Below are 21,387 nucleotides of genomic sequence, written 5' to 3'. Positions count from 1 at the left end.
CGCCAATAGGGAATATAATAAACATAGGCTTTAAGCTAGGGAGGCGACTGGTTTGACAAAAATAGCCCCTGATGCAAACCTGCCCAACCTAGACTTATCTCCTCATCCACAATTAAGTGGTCTACGCTGTTTCGTGTACAGTAATATGTAGATGTGCACTTGAATCATCATCTTTTTTTTTTTTTTTTTTTTGATCCATTTATTCATTTATTTGTTTCTTCTTTGATCTCTACTATAACCACAAATGACGTTCTCACTTTTTATTCAAAACTGCTATTACGAAAGGTGGGACACACAGCGCAGTCATCGCTATGCTCTTTCTAAAAATCTCTTAAAGAACCCCTGTAAAATGGTCCTTTGAAGTTATAAATAAATCCATAAGATGATCGACTCACAGAGTAAAGACATTGGCTGGCCTAGGTTATTTTCTTGGCTCCATCCATTTTTCTCAACGTCCTCATGTCTGGCGGAGGACTTTCAATCCCTAGTTCCCTCCTTAACTCATCTATTTTTTTTTCCATTTGTTGTTCCCAATAAATGTTAATCAAGCCTTTGCAATTCAAACCATTACTGAAACACCAGGGATAATAAACATCAAATAACCGAGTTCTTTGTTTCTGGGTAAGTTTGAAAGGTGAGATGACAGCCCCAGCCCCCGCGAACGGTAACCCAAAATTGGCAAATTCGAATGCTTTGACAGCAATTTCACCCTCAAGAACAATAGGTAAGCCAGAGATTGCATGATGGAAGTCATGACATTCGCGGTATCTCTGGAAAACGTAGGCCAACTCTTCGTCATCAATGTAGTGCACTGGAACTCTAGTATCAGGGCTAACTTTTTCTCTTTGCAACCATTTGTAGTAGGTGTTTCCAAAAGTGTCAGGAGGAAGCGACTTAAGATAATCAAGATCTAAGGTTTTGGAAGTGATACGTGGTCTTTCCCTTAGGATTTGACGGCCGACTTTATTCGAGAGCATCAGGTCACGAATTCTTGTAAGCACCGGTTCAAACGCAGTGATTTCACCAATACCTGTGATGTAGTTATTATTTTCTGGGTGTAAAGTGGCGCCAAAAAAACAGGCAGCACCCATTATCAAACGGTCTATACCCTTAATTGGGATATGTGTCGGATAGTTTTTTAAGAGTGACATTACGGGAGTTTGGCGCAGTTTATTGATCAATCAGCCTTTATGTTAAAGATATGCTCCTAAAATATTTTCCTTCGGTTTTAATTCGCAATGGTACCATCTGTATGGGTCTTTGATCGATTTCCAGGCATAAAAAACCTGAATAATAATCATGATCGCATTTTTCTTATCGCTTTCTTTATCTTGTTCTCAAAATATAATTAGAAAAGAGAGCACAATGACAGAGTTGCTTCCTCTTGAAAAATCTATCATACATACCGATCATAATGGTCTCACCCAAGAAGAGTTTGCGAACTTGAAAGAAAAAACTATCAAAGGTACGATGATTAATTAAAATGTAAAATAGTCTCAGCTACTAACAGTTTATTCAGCAAAGGATCTTTCTTACTCACCTTATTCTAACTTCCGTGTGGGCGCCACCATTCTTACAACTTGTGGTGAATATATTTCCGGCGCTAACGTTGAAAATGCTTCGTATGGTGCTTGTATCTGTGCCGAACGTACCGCGATTACCAGAGCAGTTGTAAGTGGCTTCAAATCTTTTAGGGCTATTGGTATCAGTACCGACTTGAAGGATAAGATTGGGAGTCCCTGTGGGATTTGTCGGCAAGTCATTAGAGAGTTTGGATTGAATGTTTCAATATATTTATTCAATGTCGATGGTTCCAAGTATTTCAGAGTCCAGTTGAAGGATATACTACCATTGAGTTTTGGACCTTCCGATTTAGGACTTCCAGAACATGATGGGTGATTTTTTTTGGCAATATTATTTAATGAATGATATTTATGCTGGATATTATTTTTTGAAAGAAAGTAGAAAACAATAAAGAACTTTAAAGTTAGACACAATTTTGGCAAGGACAGACTGGAATAACCAATAAATCACTCTTGGCTCTTTTAATGGGAACCTCTCCTTATGAAGTTTTCGTCAATGAATCATTGGAGCAATGGTCGAAATGTATCATATTGAATTAACAGTTTTTAAAAGCGTGTTTGTGTAGAAGGGAGCTATTATTGGTTTCAACTTTTTTGTTTTTGTTTTATTAATTCCCACTCCAACTTTAACTTCTTTGCAACCTCCATTTTTTTCTTATTTTTTGTATTATTAAATAAGACACCTTTACAATTAATTGTCTTCATTTCCTTTTTTTTTTTTCTTTTTTGCTCCCATAGCTGAAATAAGATATACTGTAGCGCAAGATAAGAATGCTGACCTACGCTATAGAATTCGTATCTCCAATTTGTATATTTATGGTTGTTCACATCCATGTACAACGTTCCTGTTCAATCTTAATTCAATAAATCCATCCCTATTGATATTCTGTATTATTGACATCCATCATTTATTCACTTGTATACTGGTTTGGAACAAGTTACCACAGTTACCATCAGAAACTAGTCTAAAAGCACGCCAACACTATCCAAGAAACAACATGCATAGCTGTTTGAGTTCGAGTGCAATTTCAAGATTCTTCAAGATCTTTTAAATTACCACGGGTTTACATGAGGAAGAGGGAAAGAGACATGTAATAAATGAAAAGGAAACAAAAGTATATTGAGCCTTTGATTAATTGATAAAAGGTATTTTAAAATTTATCCCGTCCCTGCCCTGGATTATCCGTGAACTAGAATATAATGCTATTTAATAAATGATAATACCCTTTATCGTTCTTCACAATCATGCCATTACTTCCTATCAAGCACGAAAATTCTGTGAATTTTTTCTTTCTTCTAACATTTTGCTATAACTTTTCAATATACATCAATACCTTACAGTCACAAACGACAAATTTCTAAATAAAAGACACGCGTTTATTTCATAAGAAATCCATAATAATCATAAAAATTCTCTACAAAGTCGAGAAGCGTTGGTAATTAGGAAGAAGAAGCATATTACCAGCAGCTTACCATCTACCTTGACCGCCTGGACCACCTGGACCGCCTGGACCATTTTGACCCCCTTGGTTTTGGTTACCGTAGTATTCTTCTCTTCTATCGTTTCTCTTGTGGTTTTCGTAAGCATCTTCGGCCTTGTTGGCGAGGAATGCACCGGCAATGGCACCACCAATTTCCTTAAGACCATGGTGGTTTTCGCCACCAAATTTCTTAGCAGCAGCAAAACCAGCGACACCTGAATAATGTTAGTACACCAGTGTCAATGCCACATAGCAATTCAAAAGCATAGTGCTTAAAAATAAATATAATACTCACCACCAGCAAGAGTAGCACCGAAACCTCTGGCACCTTCATGGTCGTTCTCTTCTTGGAAACCACCTTCGTTGCCTTGGTTTTGGTTACCACCGAAACCTCTTTCACCACCTTCGTAGTTGTTGTCGTTGTTGTTGTAGAAATCGTTGGCAGACATTTCAAATAATTGTTTTTTTGATGTGATTGAGACTCTAAATCCTGACAAGAAGAAGATACACTGAAGGGAAAGAGGATGATAGGGAAACTTGGGGGTTTTATAGTCTTCGGTGAAACGTAGCCATACCATGTGATTACCGTCGGGTAGTTGAGCCGGCAAGTTAGATTTATGTAGGGGTAAACCCTCGGTATTCAATGCCCCCAACAGAATGAAAAATAGTACACCGAAAAAGAGGAGCATGAAGTGGAAATCATTTCTCTTTTAGTTAACAGTGTCTTCATGAAACAAAAAAGGTTATATTATACTAAGAGATTTGTAGTTTGGTACAATGATTTGAATCTATTTGGCCATCAAAACCTTGTGAAGAAAAAAAGTGATAGGGGATGGATGTGTGGTAGCGGGCCCAGAACAAGTTGATATCCGGGAGAGATACCATCCTTACGGTCCCCAGGGAGATCAACTCAACCCTTCGGATGCAGAGACCTCTCTATTTTGAAACGAGTCTAGGGTACGGGTGTTTTTAGGATAAGCTACCTGGAGGTGCATCTAATTTATGGCTTTGAGTTTTGGAGTGTGTCTGGGTGACTGAGAAAAATGACAGATCAACTTTCGCCACAGCAATTCACATTTACCTGAAACATTCTATATGAAAATGATCTTGATCAGTAATTCCAGGTGAGTACTGTTTCGAGACTAGTGTTGGGTTTTCTGAAGCAATTACGTACCATCATGGTACATCATCTGGGAACTATGATGATTGGTATGTGATAGTTCTAAACAGGGCATTGATGCCACACTCTCTTCATGTAGATCTACATCTATCTAGACCCAAGGTTATCATATATATACGATACAGTTGCATCTTCGAGCTTCCATTGGGAGATCAGAAAATTACCCGCATTGTACGAGTCATTTTGTTTTGTGTTGCTCACTGGCTCAAACATGATTTATTTTAGTTACGTGCAGTACTATTGAGCTTACCACGCACTGGATTTGTTGTGATCGGATGAGGTGGCATTTAATTAGAGCCTTGTCAAAGCCAACAAGTAACAGAACGAGCACCAATTGGGTTGTACATGCTCAGGATGGCTGAGCCATCTATTTGCTGATAAGTTTAAACCTTAATAAAAAGCTAATTTCATCGTGAAATCTTCACAAGAGAGTGATACTGTGAAAGATGACTTTCTGCAATACAAACAGTGTAAGACAAAGTAGACACAAGGGGTGGGTCACAACATCAACTCACCAACTGGGAGTGACGCAATTGTCTACTGCAGATGGTAATGATCTCCACGTTACAAGATTTCGCCGACCCGGAATACCGCACTGTACGTTTCAGGAAAGATATCAGAAAAATACACAAACAATCATCTCATCCCTGATAAGAACAGGCTTTTCAAATAAACTTCTATAGAAGTATTATAGATTAAAAAAAAAAAAGAAAAAAGCGATGAAGGTTTTTTTAACTCTCTTAGCTTTATATACTCTTGCATCATGCTCTGCCCTTTTCAGTGGAGAGCAGATTCCTTTGGTTAGCAAACAAGTATCCGGCAACTCATTATTATTGGATACCATCAAGAATTTTGGGTATGGTGATATTTCCAAGGCGGATAAAGTTGAAGTCCAAAAAATTTGGGAAGACGCATTGGCTGAATATCCTGAGCTCATTTCACAATTGGAAAAGTTGAATCAAAAGCCAGATTCTTCAACCACTAATTTCAATTTCAAATCCGAGACTGCTGCCACAAATTGGGATTTTGAAATCGAGCATGATTCCCATCCAAACTATAAACTCCAAGGTAAAAAACCTGATCCCTCTAAACTCAAAGTTGATAATGTCACACAATATTCTGGTTATATTGATGTAGAAGATGAGGACAAACATTTCTTTTATTGGTTTTTCGAATCTAGAAACGATCCTGCCAACGATCCGGTGATCTTGTGGTTGAATGGTGGACCAGGTTGCTCATCCTTTTTGGGACTATTCTTTGAATTAGGGCCTTCGTTAATTACTATCAATGGTTCATTAGAGTTCAATCCACTCTCTTGGAATTCCAATGCCTCAGTTATTTTCTTGGATCAGCCTGTCAATGTTGGCTTTTCATATTCTTCAAATGACGTTTCTAATAGTTGGGCTGCTGGAAAGGATGTGTTTGCATTTTTGGATCTTTTTTTCCTTCAATTTCCAGAATACTCTCATTTAGATTTCCACATTGCTGGAGAAAGCTATGCCGGTGTTTATATTCCTGTCATTGCCAACGAAATCTTGAGCCATGAAGATCGCAGTTTCAATCTAACATCGATTCTTATTGGTAATGGAATAACAGACCCAAAGACTCAAAATCACTGGTATCAACCGATGCTCTGTGGTCAGGGTGGACATCCCCAAGTGATTCCTGATGAACGCTGCGAGCAAATGTTGACAGAGGAATCTCGTTGTGCCAAGCTTCTTGATGCTTGCTATTTATCCCATTACTCTAAACTTGCATGTATTCCTGCACTCGTATATTGTGATGGGAAAGCGTTCGCTGCCGTTAGTGACTACAACATTAACGCTTACGATATTAGAATGATTTGTGAAGACGATTGCTACCCTGAGGAGGATCAAATCAGCAAGTATTTGAACTCTCCTATCATTCAGGGTGCTCTTGGGGTTGATTCAATTGATTTCAAGCATTGCAGCGGTGATGTTGGAAATAGATTTATGATGCAAGCTGATCAAATGTACCCATATCAAGAAGAAATAATCAAATTGTTGGACGATCATCACTTGCCTGTATTAATTTATGCGGGTGATAAAGATTACATTTGCAATTGGTTAGGAAATGAGGCTTGGATGAATAAATTGGAGTATTCTCAGCATATTGAGTTTGAGTTCCTTGCTGAAAAGAGGGATTATGTCACATTGGATGGCCAAAAAGCGGGCCAAGTTAAAAACTGGGGTAACTTCACTTTCATTAGATTGTTTGATGCTGGCCATATGGTCCCTCATGATCAAGCGGCACCAGCCTTAGATATGATCAATAGATGGATAAATGGGGACTTGGCATATTATTGACCACTGATATAGCCTCTATAAAGCCTTTTTATTTTAAATTCTCCTTAATTTTTTAATTTCTATGTCTCCCCTTTTCCTCATTCCCTCATAAATTAATTATTTAACATACATACGTACATCTGAGAAGCACGCTTCTTATTACTCCTCGGTATGTAGATGACTCCTGGATGGCCGGACATGTCCGGCCGGAGCTCATCAGGAAAATGGATTCATCTCATCGGCCCCCTTTTATTATTATTTCTTTTGGAACCAGCTACATCTATAAAATGATGACAACATTAACAATTACAGAAAAAGTGAAAGAAAGAGAATAAATCGATCCCACTTGAGTAAAAATATTATGAGATTTTCAAAAAAGTCACATATCTTGGGATTATTTTTGCTATCTCCGCACTTTATAAGTTGCTTCAACATTAGGGACTTACCCCAATCACCGCTTCGAAGTTTAAATCTAACGGATCACATAGAAGAATACTTGATTGCTTCAGAAATCAAAAGTATTATTGGTGAGGACTTTAATGAACTCCGGGGGAAAATTGAAAGCTCTCATCTTGAAACTGAAGGAAATATTGATCTAGGTACTGGTTGGAAGAATACTATAACCAATGATGATGAGGATGAAGAACCAACTAAATTTAAGTTACAAATATCTAGCCCAGATCCAAATTTGTTAAATATTGACATTGTGAAGCAATATTCTGGGTACTTCACTACCAAGTTCCCAGGAACTTCCCATCATCTTTTCTTTTGGTTTTTTGAGCTGAGAAATGATCCATCTACAGATCCAATTATACTCTGGTTGAACGGGGGTCCCGGTTGTTCCTCTCTTACTGGATTATTCACGGAGCTTGGTCCCTCGTTGATGTCTGCTAATGGAACCATTTACAATAACCCGTATTCTTGGAACAATAATGCTTCGGTGATCTTCCTCGATCAACCGGTAGGTACCGGATTTTCTTATTTTGAAGGCAATAAGGTGGAAGATACGGCCCAACTAGCTAAAGAAGTCCTGAATTTTTTGAGAATGTGGATGGAAAGATTTCCAGAATATAGTGAATTAGACTTACATATTTCTGGGGGAAGTTATAGTGGTATTTACATTCCTTCTATTGCTGTCGATTTAATGGAAGATCAACCACAGTATGAGAAGGTAAAATTGAAATCTATAATGATTGGAAATGGGTTGGTTGATTTGCAAACGCAAATACATTTTCATCAGCCTATGCTTTGCGGAAAAGGGGGCCATGAACAATTGATTGATGATTTAAGATGTGAACAAATGTTTGATGAGGAATACAAATGCTCCAGATTATTATCTATATGTAAAGATAGTGGGTTCAAGAGATTTGCTTGTGTTGCAGCCTTGGGGTACTGTCAACGTAAAATAATTGGGACTGTTGAAGATTATGGGATCAATCCATATGATATCAGAATGAAGTGTGGAGGGAAGCAACCAACAGAGGAATACTGGGAAGAGGAATGCTATCCCGAAAGTCAGTTCTTGGAAGCATATTTGAATGATGAGAGAGTGAAATCAGTGCTTGGTGTTGAAGAGGATATCAAATTCCAGGCATGTAATAATGAAATACAGATTCGGTTTGAAATGAATGCTGATTCAATGCATGCACATCATAAAGAAATTACACAGCTATTGGACGAGTACGAAATTCCAATTTTGGTTTACTCGGGGGACAAAGATTATTTGTATAATTGGCTAGGGAGTATTGGATGGATGGAAGAATTGGAGTATTCTGGGCAAAATGGGTTCGGGCTCCAAAGTATGAAAGGATTAAATGTTAAAGATGATGGTGAGACTTACAGGGAAATTGGTCAAGTTAAAAGTTATCAGAATTTTACATTTGTTAGGATTTATGATGCAGGAAATATGGCATCTCATGACCAGAGAGAGAATTCTTTGGAGATGGTTAAACTATGGATTGGTGGGAATTATGAGATGAGGTAGGAGGCCCTCCCCCCTGCCCCCAATATATATATATATTACATAGTCTAAATTAATGATCGGCATTCAAAAAAAAAGTAAAGAACGAGTTACTCCTGTATTCGGAATATAGCAAGTTTTAACTTGTCATAAAAAGTGATTGTGTGATGTTAATAAAATGAGAACTGGCTATGAAAAATAGACGGAATAGAATATGACGCAACTGGCTTTTCAAATTAAAAGAACCATTTGAGTAAAAAACAAAATGTCCATTTGCAAAGGGTATGTACACCTTTCGGATCGACACGTGCACTCCATGAGATGAGATCAGAAAAGAAAAAAAAATAAAAAAAGGAAGATATCTTCCTTTTTTTATTTTTTTTTAAAATTGAAGATTTTCCCCTAGGTTTCCCATGACGCAATGGGGCCATCATCCATCCCATCCCACACCTATCAAATTTTTTTGACAAGTCAATCACCGCATGAGGCTGAACCCCAGCTAATTGTCATTTGAGGGATTATTGATATGTTAACACATACACACGTTCCCCTCAAAATGATTTACTGTCTTATTATTTGCTAGACCTGGTTTTTATTACCTCGAGATTTTTTTGCGCCAAAGTTTTTACATTGTATCTCGATTTGTTTTTCTAACGGTTTTCAACAACACTTTGTAAGATAGTTATGCATTATGGGTCAAATTTTTTCAACTTTGAGTTGTTCCTGGCTCTTTATTATGAAATGTTTCACACGCAAACTCTAAAGAAATCCCTCAAGACAATTAATTGTTCGTTTCTTTGTTTTTTTTCCTAGTTTCCCAGAAAATAATTAGAGATTTCGTGAAAAAAAAAGGTTTATTTTCCAATTTTAGCGAATGAAAATAATCGCTCAAAAAGGCTGTGGGATATGGACAATACCAACCGCCATGCAAATACAGAATACATTATCTATTTTCTTAAGGGTCTTAAACATCAGAAATCGAAGACGTCACTTATTGATATTCATTTTTTTTTTTTTATTAGTGACCACCTCTTTATCTCTCTGAACGCGTTTCTCGCACCATTATGATTATAGCCTTCTTCTCCTCCCATCGACCGTTAGGTGGACGGACAGCAAACAACCCCCTTGAGGGATTATAAAATGCCCAATTCTTTCCCCCAGAGAAAAAAAATAATACTTTGAGATCAATATTTCCTGTAATTTTCTTTTCCATTTATCGTTTGCGTTGCAGTCTTTCAATTTCTCACTTTTCTCTTTGATAACAGTTGCTTCACTTGTTGTGCCCAATACATGGCCACTGAAAATGAACATCAGGATGTTGAATCCCAACAATCCTTCAACAAATTTTCTGAAAATTTGAGCTCCGTCAATAATTCTCCCAAAACCGGTGGTTACCCTTGGAGAACCACCATCTTCTTAGGTTTTTCCAGTCTTGGCGCCATTTACGGGGACATTGGGACCTCACCACTTTATGTGTACGCGTCCATTTTCCCCGACGGCACCCCATCTAGACCCGACATTATCGGTGCCTGCTCTTGTATCTTTTGGTTGTTTTTCTTGATTGTCATCGTCAAGTACTGTCTTATTGTTCTCTATTTTGGCCCCAATAATAATGAGGGTGGCCAAATTGCCATTTATGCCAAAATTGCTTCTCATTTGTCAATTGGCCCAAAGGGAGTGATGATAAATGAAGAACAGAAAGACTTGTTAACTTTCACAAGAAGCGAAACTCTTGATAGGTCTGGTGCTGCTACTGGAAAAGATAGCAGCTCTAAGAGAAGGAAATTCAGGTTGCTTAAAGATGGTCGCTACAATAAAACTTTGGTCAATAAGTACTTAGCAAAATTCATCATGGGTTTATGCTTTCTTGGTTGTGGTTTAGTTATTAGCGATGGCTTATTGACCCCTACTACTTCGGTTCTTTCTGCAGTGGACGGTATATCAGTTGCTGCTCCTTCTTTTAGCAACAAAGTTTTGCCAGTTTCCTGTGTTATTTTGGTAATTCTCTTTTTAATCCAAGGAGCTGGATCAGGGAAAATATCCTTATTTTTTGCACCTATTATTCTCATTTGGCTAATCTTGTTATTTGTTTGCGGTGTTATTAACATTGTGAAGTATGATAAAGCTGTTTTTAAAGCATTGAATCCAGCGGAGGCGATCCAATTCCTCCAAAGACAAGGAGATATTGATAAATTTGGCGCGGTGATTTTGGCCATCACTGGTACTGAGGCAATGTTTGCCGACATTGGTCATTTTTCAAGATTCTCAATCCAATTAACCCTTGGCTTTGTGGTATTTCCTTGCCTTATCATTCAATACCTTGGCCAAGCCGCCTATTTGTTGCAAAGCCCTGAAAGTATTTCTATGGCTTTCTATTTAGCTATACCTGGTGGTACCGGCGGCCCTTTGTATTGGATTGTGTTTGTATTTGCTACTCTTGCCACCATTATTGCCAGCCAGGCCTTGATTTTGGGAGTCTTCTCTATTCTCAAACAATTGATTCACTTGGATTGTTTTCCAAACTTCCGAATTGTCCATACCTCATCAAAACATGTTGGGAAAATATACATTCCGACGGTTAACTATATTCTCATGATTGCTGTGGTGTTGACTTGTGTCGGTTTCAAGACTTCTGCTAATGTTACTTCTGCATATGGACTCGGAGTGGCTATGGATTTTGTAGTGACCACTTTCTTGATCACAATTTGTTTACTTTATGTTTATAAAGTCAACTTGATTTTAGCCGTATTATTTTTTTTGATATTTGGATCATTGGAAATGTGTTTGGTAATATCTGGTTTGAGGAAAGTGGTGCATGGAGCTTGGTTCACTTTGATGGTGGCGGTGCTCATGACTTCGTTTATTACATTTTGGAGATGGGCTCGAAGCTTGAAGATTGATCAAGAATACAAAGATCGTTCCAAGGTTCAAAATATATTGGTATCTGCATGGAAAAATGATACCATCAACGCTCCAGATGCTGTTTCTGGAAAGCAGAAAATAACATTTCAGCTTGATTATGATGCTCTGAGAAATGCTTCTTCAGAACCTCCTGAAGGGAATATTAGTTCAAAAAGATCATATGACTTAAGCTCTGAAGAGGAGAAAAAAGAGGAACAGTGTAATTTTAGAAGAAAGGAGAGCGAATGTGATTATATTGATCCATATTACAAGATCAAATATCAAGACAACAGTTATGATTTCCTTCGTTACAATGCCATTGGAATTATGTACACTGACATTATACATATTCTTAATCTGTCCTCCACGGTTCCAAAGCTTTATGAACATCTTCTTTCTTCTTTCCCTGCCTGCCCCAGATCATTTATTTTTTTGTCAATTAGAATTGCTTCTGTTCCATACATTACTACTGAAGATCATATTGTTGTGCAAAAAATTAAAGCCGTTAAGAAAGCTGGGTTATATCGCTGCGTGGTCAAGTATGGTTTTATGGATAAGGTCCGGATCAACGATAATACAATACAAGCAATTTTAAAGATGATTGAGCTTGACAATTTGGACGAAGAGAATTTCGGCGGAAAATACAAAATGGTTGATAATATTGAAGAAGGCCAAGAATATGTTTCAATGTCTCTTCTGAAAGCAGAAAGCAGAGGGCCTATGGAAGATGTCAGAGTTCTTCATGTGGTTGAAAAAAGCTTGATCACTTCTAAAGAATTTCAGAAAGGACTTTATGGTGATGATGCCTGGGCAATGAAGAAATTGTTGTACCAAATAACTTCTAAACTCAGAAAAATTGTTCTTGAGCAGATTTTTGTTCCAATTAATAATTTGTTTGGTGGGGTTGAAAAGTCCCTTGAATTAGGGGACAATGACCAATTGATTTTTGTGGGGAGTAATGTGAAGATCTGAGCTGCTCAAATTTTGAACTTGTTTGTTCCATAAAAGTCTCATGAATGTGTTTTTGATTTTGGGATGGCTTATTGGTCATCTTTACATTAATAAATATCAATTTTTTTTTTTGAACTGTGTATAATCGAAAGAAAGAAATATAAAGGGAAATTATTTTTAGTGAAGCACAAGAGATATTCCACTTATTGTAGTTACATGCAACATTTTCTATCATTAGATTCACTTTCACTTCTCGTGAAGTTGGTAATTGGTTCATAATTGAAAATCATTCTTCCAAACAACGCACCAAGAATACACGAGATGATTATGTACCCATTGTAATACATGAACATAAGCATGATAACATATGATTGACCCCATTGAATAGTGAAAATAGCGGCCTTAACCAAGTGCTCTGCCAAAGTTGGGTACACTGCATTATAGGATGATCCAGCTCTAGAATCCCAAACCCAATTGTGCGATAAAGTGTACAAGATTGGCTGAAGCAAATTAGAAATAACATTATCATTTGCCAACAACCAGGTGCCTCTTGAATCAAAGTAATCATGATTATAGCAGTTAAGATCCTTTTTATAATCGGTGGAATTACTGGAGGGTGTGTGAATGTCAGTTGTTGCCTGTTGCTTCATGAACGCTAGTCTTCTTCTGGCAATAGCAGCATCGTATTCCCTGGCAACACGGTGCAACCATTGGGCGGAAAGAACTAAGAGAAAACATCCAATACAAGTTCCAGCAAATTGTCCTTTGCTGTGAACATGCCATGATCTTGAAATAAAACAAGAGTCAATAGTGTACCAATTCCATAACATGGAAATCTTGCATTTCGCACCAGTAGAAGCGGTAGAAGAGCTACCCATATTCATTTTGTCGATATAAGAAGGAAGACAATTGGCTTGAATCTTTATAAAATAGCTTTGAACTTTTGGAAGCCAATTAACCTAGAGGCTTTCGCACTTTAAATAGTTTATTGAGAACGAGAAGCACGAGCAATATTCACCCAAAACGGGCACTCATGAGCTGTTTTTCTACATATATATAAGTGGTGTTAATTACCTTAGAATGAGCAAATTAAAATTAAGAAGAATACTAATTGACGAATTCAGTAAAGAAAAATGCTCTAAACATTAAAATGGTTTAGAATTTTTTGCTGTCGTGTATTTAATTGATCAATTGGAAAAAAAGACCCGACACTTTGTTACGCACGCGCAGCCTTTATTGGCTTAGTCTGCCTTCTACGCTTTTGATTATTTTAAAAGTCTAAGGGAATGTTAAAATTGGCAAACCAAATCAGCAGCAAAAGGAATCTATAAGAAAACTTCAAACCAGAAACAAAAAAAAAAAAATATTCAAGTAGGCGAGTCTAAAAGAAGAGAGTTTATAAAAAAATAATTTGGAAAAAAATTCGCCAAGAAAAACAACGAATAAGAAAGTAACACATGAGGTACTGAAATAAAAAAAAAATGTAGAGAGCATCAGACTTTCTTTTTATGTTTCACTGTAAGGAGATTTTCTATTATCATACCCATTGGTACTTTAATTTGCAGGTGTTCGCCGCGGTCTGAATTTTTGAAACCTGTAAGCTTGTCTTTGGCGATAATATAAGCTCTCAACACCAAAGCACAAAAGCCAGACATGAAGAAACCCAACCCAGCAAACATCGCCACCCAGGTATATTGGCCTGGTTCCACCTTATCTTTTCTCAAGGCTAAACCAATCACCGGAGAAACCACCCCAGATGCGCCAAGAATCACCCAGGCCATACCATAAGCTGCTTGAAGTTTTCTTAAACCAACAATACGAGGGACAATAGCAGGGACGGCACCAAACACGAAGCCTGTGATAAATCCAACAAGTAGACCAAAGGCATACATGGTAGCCAAGTTACGAGCCGGAATCCACATTGCAAAACAGAGAAGGGATGAGAAGAAATAAATACACGCTGAAACGGTCACTGGACCAAACTTATCGCTAAATACACCCGTAGATGGACGGCCGATTAATACCCCCACATTGAACAACACAATTGTAATGGAGCCTTGACTGGCTGAGTAACCAAGAGCAACCGTGGAGTTAGTCATACTGTATTGTGTGGTAACGTATGCCAACATAGTGAACACCAACCACAACAACATTACCATAAATGGGAAAGAAAAAAGAATTTGGGTATCTATGGCCTTAAATTCTGGTTTAATTTTTTCATCCCTGGTGCGGATCAATAAAGAGCATACAGTACATACTACAATGACCACAAATGATTGGATTCTTCTAGCCCATGCAACCCCCCATTCCTCGATAATCTTTTGAATAGCCAAATTGAACATGATTCCGCCAAGACCAGTACCACCTGAACCCAATAATAGAACTCTTGAACGATACTTATCAAACCATTGAGGGACAATTGCAGGAATAGGAGTGGATACTAGGGCAAGTCCAAAGCCCATTAGGACCCCTTGACTTAAATATAATTGCCAAATCTCCTTGCAGTACGACGATGTAAATAGGGCGACAAATTGTAATAATCCGCCAAAAAACACCACAAAGTTAGCGGAAGTAATTCCTACTAAGTATGTGTTAACTGGGGCAAAAACAAACCCTACTCCAAAGGCAAGACCCCCGATTGTGGCGTAATCCACGGCTGAAGCATTAAACGTATTGTGCTCAAGATAGTTAGATAGATAGATAGAGAAGGCGGTATTACCACCCCAGCAAATGAATGAAGTCATAAAATACGAGAAGACACACATCCAACCCCAGAATGTCCCGTCAGGAATTGCAAAATCACTGGCACGAGTGGATACTCGAGTCATTGTACCGTCTGAGGGTTTTTCACCCATAAAGGTCTCAGGATCACGAGTATATTCTCTGATCCCTTCATCATTGTGGGATTTCTCACTAGAGAGATCTTTTGAAACTATCTCAGCTGTCATAATCAAGTATTATAATTTGTGATTTCGGCTACTCTTTCGGAGAAGTTTGTTCTAAGTGAAAGGAATATTTTCGGAGTTTAGTAATAAAGAATCTTGGCCAACCGAAAGATCTTTGGGTGCGATAAGTGCTAGAGTTTTAAAGCAAAAGTTGAGATACTCGAGAATATCCGAGACAGTAATCGATTGACCTTAATAACTGGTCATCCGATAGGATTCGCAGTGTAGAAGTACTGATTGTTTTTAATTTTTTAATTTTTTTATATTTTTTTCTCTTTTTAATAGTCATATATATAATTTTTGATCCGAAAATGGAAAAATTCTCATCATGCATTAACCGTTTTTAGAAATTTTTCGTATCTTACCGAAACAAACAACAGAATCAGAGACACAGTAGCCATATTCACCAAATAGAAATCGCAATAACTGAAAAATTAAAAATGAATATTCTCTGGAGTTTCACAATTTTTTATCATGTTGATAACACAAATATATTCGTAAAAACACTGAGATCACCATATTACTTATCCTTGGAAATGGCATATCCTCTAAGAACACTCAAAGAAAAGGAAACCCAAATATATTATTATTGATTTGATTTGACCCAATTATTTGTTACCAAGGCTCTTTGCAACAAGACAATATGAAAAGTGTAATGAGTTACAAAGCCCATCACATGAATATCAATGAAAATATAGTATCTATTGCCAAGTTTGATACAACCATCGTAGTGAATATAGTTGTGGATTCGTAGGGATCCCATCGACGGTTTAAACTGTGAGTGCTAAGATCGTCCCTTGCACTTTCCAGTGGAAGATATCGCTTAATTAGCTGTTTTCACCTGTTAAATATAGTCATCATTGTGAGAATCAAGGAAAGATTTTGCATAGAGTGGTGTTCTGGCACCAGAATTTTTTTAATGTATAAAAAGATGATAACTGGATCTTTGATAACAACGTCATCCTTCACTGAAAATATATAGAACTTGGTGATTCTGATAATCACCCGGCTGTCAAGTTGTATAACCTCTGGGACTCATTAATATATGATTCATTCATTCATTCACTTCCCTTCACTTTGATGCTAATAACTGACAGTAGAGCCACAATATGTCTTCGTGTAGCGTTACATCTATGCTTTATCCAGTATCAACTCATTCATACAGCTTATAGCTTTCCATTTTATCTAAACTATATTGTTGACCAGTGAGTTTCCAGTAGCTACTGGCTTTGCAAAAAAGAAATAAAAAAAAAATATCCGTAAATTTTCTTGACAACAACTCTGTGGCATTTACAATTATCTTGAACTCATTGGTGAAGTATTTACCTATATTTACCAGGGACAAAAAAATGCGTTCATAAAAACCAGAAAAAGAGCCATAGCTATATATAAAAAGATAGTGAAAAATAATAAATGCAAACTGAGCCAAAACGATAAAAACGAGAACTGATTGAGGAGAAAAATGCTAGTTGTTTGTAGTAAGCAAGAAAAGACGAAAAAAATGAGTGAAGAGTTTATATTAGACCTCAAATGGCGTAGCTTCCACGGTAGCCCAAAATAAAATAAAGATTTTTATCAAGTATTGAGATCCATTTGTCAGCTTCTGATAGACTTTGTCTTCTCTATATTTTGAAAACAAAATATCAATATCTAACGGAATGAAGACCCGTCCATTATAGCCGGATTATAAGTATAACCATTACCAACAGGGTTATTATTACCGCTGAAATTAGCGGATAATGTCTTGCTAGTATTACCTTGTTGTTGCAATGTTCCAGCGCCATTATATTGTTGCTCCTGTTGTTCTTGTTGTTGGTTGTTTGTATTGTGTGGAGCAAATAAATCGTGGGCAATAGAATTGCTTTGCAAATCAATATTGCTGAGATGATATGAATCAATTTTTACGCCCACAAACTCGACAAGACGATCAAATCTATCACATTGACAGGTTGATTGGTGATATTTCAAGCGATCAGGAAGAGAGTATTCGACCATGTGGAAAATATTAAGATCGGTTTCTGAGCTGGTTAACGGACTAGTTTGGATCTTAGAGAACTGGAATTCAGCTTCATCATCTGCTGGACTTCCAATAAAATGTCTGATGACTGTCCACCATGCATTCACAAGCCTATCATAGATATTGGTATAGTGGTACATATTAAAAGAATTGATCTTGAAAAATGGAATACGGTGGACCAACATTGTAGCTTCATCTAGAAATTTCAAACAATTAACAAAGTTGTCCTCCCTTGGTGGAACGTAATTCAAAATGAAATCTGATAATATGGTATAAAATTCGATAAGTGGCTTTTGTACTCTTAGAAAACAATATTCTGATTCTGGTTCGACTTTATATGGCAACTTAGCAAGAATTCTTTCCTCAAGAAAGTTTCGCAAATATTCAACACTTTTATCAACGGAAGGGTTAATTAATGAATCAAAGCGATGCGCCATATTATTATAAATCACTTGATTCAATTCTGGTTTTTCGTCAATAAGACCAAGAATCATGCTGCTAAGTTGTTTCTTATCCAATAGTTCAATAACACGAAATAATGGTAATGGGCGTCCGGTGACATGTTCTTGAGTCTTGGATCTTTTATTGAATGATTTTGTAATCACTGGACGGTTACGAACAGTATTATTGGAATATGATGAGGGTTTGTAGAGTTGAGGCTCATCATCACGAATTCTTCGTTTCAATTTGCGAGGCGTATGTTTTTTACTGTTGATAAGATGTTGTTGTTTCTTGGTCAATTCGTCTTGTTGTTGGGTTGTGGCGAATTTGGGTTCAAAGTCCCATGAGAATCCCAAGTTGGACATTGTTCAGTAGATTAGAAAATGTGGTGGAAAAAATATTATTAGATTATAGATGGGATATATTTATGTAGATTTGGGTATTGGTTATGGTAATATTTGGTGTGCTGTATAATTTGAATGATATGAAAATTTGTAGATGGGGATGACCTTTTTTGCCTAACAAATTTTTTTTCCCTTTTTCCTTTTTGCTGGTACTCAGAAAATTAGAGCCTTCTGACAACTGCGGAAAATTATGTTACCCGTGGGTTTACAGGTCGGGTAATCTTTTTTTTGAAAATATTGATTATTGTACAGTAGGGGTTATACTACTGACCGTTCACCAGATATCCATATTCTACTTAAAAACCGGCAATAATGCAACAGAAATGTATTAATTACCTTAAGAAAGTAGACGCTAACACAGATCTTCTTGTCAAACGATTTTCTGAATTAGTGGAACTTTCATCGTCTACCCCAAAATCAGGCGAAGATGATGATGTGCACCCCCAAAAAGGAATGAACATTAACGTTATTGCCACCTCCACTCTAGCTCTTGAGTCTAATGCTTCCAACATCGTCAGATTGTTGGAAGAGTTGTTATTAATCACTAGAAGTATGAAAGAGCAGTGGATTTTACAGCGATTGCCAAATTCGGTCGCGGACTTGGAAGATCGTTACAAGGAACAGGAAATTGGAGAATATGAGCAGCGAAACGAAATTTTGGAAGGTATGATTGGGGAATTGATGGATCGTATTACAAAAGTCGATTACATGGGGTCATCAGCATGAAATTATAATCGAATGGGCTGTAAAAATAGAGCCATATGAATGGAGCAAAATAGTGATAAGAACAATAAAATCCACTGAGAAGGACTATTCAAAAATGAAAACTGGCCATTACATGCCAATAATAATAAATGATTTAATAATATAGAGGTTTCTATTGGTTATGGGATAGTCAGCGATCGTGGTGGTATGCCAAATAGATTCTCACATGTCTTGTGTCCAGTTGCAAATTGAGCAATGATATTCTTTTCTCCAGCTGACTGGGATCACAGGTATAAAGAAAAGGGTGACAAAGCGCTTATGCTTACGAGGGGTAACACTGTAATTGTTGCAATGGGGACAGAGACCTGGTTTGCTGGCTGGATCGATCTCCTTATTAAAAGCATGGCCCGCAAAAGGGTTAGTATTGTTTTTTAGGTAATGGATTTATAATAGATATGATACTATGATACTCACTTCCTATTAAGACAAAGAACATTTCGTTTTGGGTAGATTTATTATGGTTTGAAGAGCAGTTGTAGTGAAAGACAATGCCACAACATACGTCAAAAAAAAAAAAGAAGGGGAACGATGGGTGTGCCTGAGTCGGGTAATGACAAGTGCGATGGCTTACCTGATAGCAGTGCCTGTTTGTCAGTAGTGGTGTTTGCAATATACAGGATGTTTGTGATATAAAAGCAAGTATTTATCATTTTTCCGTTGGTCGCCTTCCAAAATTTCTGCTCAATATACTCCAAATTGCAGCCAACTAGTTTTTCCCCACAATTGCAGCTATTGGTGCGCAACCATAAAAGATAAACAATCAACTAATATAAAATATGAAGTATCTCGATTTCTACTTATTTAATTATAATATGTGGTTCTTTTCTTACTTTCTTGTCTTTTGTATTAGCTCTCATTTAGCATAGCCTACAAAGAGAAATGTTAAGGTCTATTAAACCAGGAGTAGGACTCTCATTGAGAGCCTTCTCGATATCTAGTTTGTCTTATTCCTGCTCATCGCTTTCGGTTGATATCAAATTGCCTAATGGAATTAAATACAAACAACCTACCGGGCTTTTTATTGGCAATGAATTTGTCAAATCAAAACAGGAAAAGACTTTTGAAGTCATCAACCCATCCATAGATGAGGTCATTACATCAGTTTATGAAGCTAAAGAAGACGATACTGAGTTGGCAATTGATGCAGCTCGATTAGCGTTTCAAGGCGGATGGCCAACATGTGATCCAATGATTAGATCTAGTGCAATTAATAAACTAGCGGATTTGGTTGAAGAAAACAAAGAAGTTATTGCCGGCATTGAATCTCTTGATAACGGTAAAGCATTACCACTCGCTTGTAAGGACGTGGATTTTGCAATTCAATGCCTTAGATTCTCAGAAACCTTGGCTCAGTACCCTTTTGGAAGGGTGATTAATGGTGGACCTAATTCACTTAATTACACTCGGCGTGAACCGATTGGAGTCTGTGGTCAAATAATTCCTTGGAATTTCCCATTTTTAATGTGATCCTAGAAAATTGGGCCAGCATTAGTAACTGGTAATAGTGTGGTTTTGAAGCCAGCCGAATGCACCCCTTTGACAGCATTATATGTCTCTCAATTTATTAAGGAAGCAGGGATTCCATCAGGTGTATATAATTTGGTTTCCGGATTAGGTACCACTGTTGGTGAGTATTTATCAAGGTCTCCTAAAGTTGATAAAGTGGCATTCACTGGATCAACAGCTACCGGAAAAAGAATTCTTCAAAACGCAGCAGATACGAATTTGAAGAAAGTCACTTTGGAGTTGGGTGGAAAATCTCCAAACATTGTATTTGAAGATTGTGATATAGAACTGACAGTTAAAAATATCATTTTTTCCATTTATGTTAATGCCGGTCAAGTTTGTTGTGCTGGGTCAAGGCTTTTTGTTCAAGAAGGAATAAAAGATAAATTGGTGGATAAATCAATCCAGGCAATTTCTCAGCTCAAGGTTGGTGATCCATTTGAGGAAGGGACTTTCCAAGGGCCAATATCTTCTAGAAAACAATTTGATAAAGTTATGAAGTATATTGAGCTTGGAAAGCAAGAGGGGGCAAAAGTTCTCATTGGTGGAGAGCGTCATGGTGATCGAGGATTTTTCATCAAACCAACAATTTTCACAAGTACCACACACAAAATGAAGATAGTTAAGGGAGAAATATTTGGCCCAGTGCTTGTATTGGATACTTTTAAAACTATTGATGAGGTTGTAGCAAAGGCTAATGATACCGATTATGGTTTAGCTGCTGGTGCTCACACGGCCAATTTGAAAAATGCTATTGATGTTACCAATAAGTTGAGAGCAGGAACGGTTTGGATAAACACATATAATGATAATCATTATAATTTGCCTTTCGGGGGTTATAAGTATAGTGGTTTTGGAAGAGAGCTTGGCTTTGAGGTTGTTGATAATTATACTCAAATTAAGGCTGTCCGAATGAAGTTTTAAAAATGCAAATTTGATTTCACATG

At 37.2% G+C, this 21,387-nt stretch overlaps 11 protein-coding genes across 11 annotated transcripts; 6 read left to right on the top strand and 5 right to left on the bottom strand. All coding sequences in view use genetic code 12, as the record gives it.

Moving 5' to 3' along the window:
- Positions 1-416: 416 nt before the first annotated feature.
- COQ4 (ubiquinone biosynthesis protein COQ4) lies at positions 417-1,151 on the bottom strand (the record flags this gene model as incomplete). Its single annotated transcript, XM_064994456.1, has 1 exon — positions 417-1,151. The coding sequence occupies one exon, from the start codon at positions 1,149-1,151 to the stop codon at positions 417-419; it is 735 nt and encodes a 244-aa protein (XP_064850528.1).
- Positions 1,152-1,299: 148 nt separating this feature from the next.
- CDD1 (cytidine deaminase) lies at positions 1,300-1,899 on the top strand (the record flags this gene model as incomplete). Its single annotated transcript, XM_064994455.1, has 2 exons — positions 1,300-1,465; positions 1,520-1,899. 2 exons carry the CDS (start codon positions 1,300-1,302, stop codon positions 1,897-1,899), a joined length of 546 nt encoding a protein of 181 aa, XP_064850527.1.
- A 1,153-nt stretch (positions 1,900-3,052) lies between these two features.
- DASC09_008510 (uncharacterized protein) lies at positions 3,053-3,513 on the bottom strand (the record flags this gene model as incomplete). Its single annotated transcript, XM_064994454.1, has 2 exons — positions 3,053-3,279; positions 3,360-3,513. 2 exons carry the CDS (start codon positions 3,511-3,513, stop codon positions 3,053-3,055), a joined length of 381 nt encoding a protein of 126 aa, XP_064850526.1.
- A 1,450-nt stretch (positions 3,514-4,963) lies between these two features.
- On the top strand, positions 4,964-6,571 carry DASC09_008500 (S10 family peptidase; the record flags this gene model as incomplete). The annotated part of the gene is made up of 1 exon (XM_064994453.1): positions 4,964-6,571. The coding sequence occupies one exon, from the start codon at positions 4,964-4,966 to the stop codon at positions 6,569-6,571; it is 1,608 nt and encodes a 535-aa protein (XP_064850525.1).
- Positions 6,572-6,911: 340 nt separating this feature from the next.
- On the top strand, positions 6,912-8,534 carry DASC09_008490 (S10 family peptidase; the record flags this gene model as incomplete). The annotated part of the gene is made up of 1 exon (XM_064994452.1): positions 6,912-8,534. The coding sequence occupies one exon, from the start codon at positions 6,912-6,914 to the stop codon at positions 8,532-8,534; it is 1,623 nt and encodes a 540-aa protein (XP_064850524.1).
- Positions 8,535-9,800: 1,266 nt separating this feature from the next.
- Positions 9,801-12,383, top strand: DASC09_008480 (uncharacterized protein; the record flags this gene model as incomplete). Its single annotated transcript, XM_064994451.1, has 1 exon — positions 9,801-12,383. The coding sequence occupies one exon, from the start codon at positions 9,801-9,803 to the stop codon at positions 12,381-12,383; it is 2,583 nt and encodes an 860-aa protein (XP_064850523.1).
- Positions 12,384-12,574: 191 nt separating this feature from the next.
- Positions 12,575-13,246, bottom strand: CTR3 (high-affinity Cu transporter CTR3; the record flags this gene model as incomplete). The annotated part of the gene is made up of 1 exon (XM_064994450.1): positions 12,575-13,246. The coding sequence occupies one exon, from the start codon at positions 13,244-13,246 to the stop codon at positions 12,575-12,577; it is 672 nt and encodes a 223-aa protein (XP_064850522.1).
- A 609-nt stretch (positions 13,247-13,855) lies between these two features.
- DASC09_008460 (uncharacterized protein) lies at positions 13,856-15,310 on the bottom strand (the record flags this gene model as incomplete). Its single annotated transcript, XM_064994449.1, has 1 exon — positions 13,856-15,310. One exon carries the CDS (start codon positions 15,308-15,310, stop codon positions 13,856-13,858), a length of 1,455 nt encoding a protein of 484 aa, XP_064850521.1.
- Positions 15,311-16,957: 1,647 nt separating this feature from the next.
- On the bottom strand, positions 16,958-18,130 carry STS1 (Sts1p; the record flags this gene model as incomplete). Its single annotated transcript, XM_064994448.1, has 1 exon — positions 16,958-18,130. The coding sequence occupies one exon, from the start codon at positions 18,128-18,130 to the stop codon at positions 16,958-16,960; it is 1,173 nt and encodes a 390-aa protein (XP_064850520.1).
- A 351-nt stretch (positions 18,131-18,481) lies between these two features.
- SRB6 (Srb6p) lies at positions 18,482-18,895 on the top strand (the record flags this gene model as incomplete). Its single annotated transcript, XM_064994447.1, has 1 exon — positions 18,482-18,895. The coding sequence occupies one exon, from the start codon at positions 18,482-18,484 to the stop codon at positions 18,893-18,895; it is 414 nt and encodes a 137-aa protein (XP_064850519.1).
- A 918-nt stretch (positions 18,896-19,813) lies between these two features.
- Positions 19,814-21,364, top strand: DASC09_008430 (uncharacterized protein; the record flags this gene model as incomplete). Its single annotated transcript, XM_064994446.1, has 2 exons — positions 19,814-20,356; positions 20,408-21,364. 2 exons carry the CDS (start codon positions 19,814-19,816, stop codon positions 21,362-21,364), a joined length of 1,500 nt encoding a protein of 499 aa, XP_064850518.1.
- Between the last annotated feature and the right edge of the window lie 23 nt (positions 21,365-21,387).

Source organism: Saccharomycopsis crataegensis, assembly GCF_037102585.1.
Source record: "Saccharomycopsis crataegensis DNA, jcf7180000000072, whole genome shotgun sequence".
Classification (NCBI taxonomy): domain Eukaryota; kingdom Fungi; phylum Ascomycota; class Saccharomycetes; order Ascoideales; family Saccharomycopsidaceae; genus Saccharomycopsis; species Saccharomycopsis crataegensis.
The sequence above is the reverse complement of the archived record's forward strand: the minus strand, read 5'-3'. Positions and strand labels throughout refer to the sequence as shown.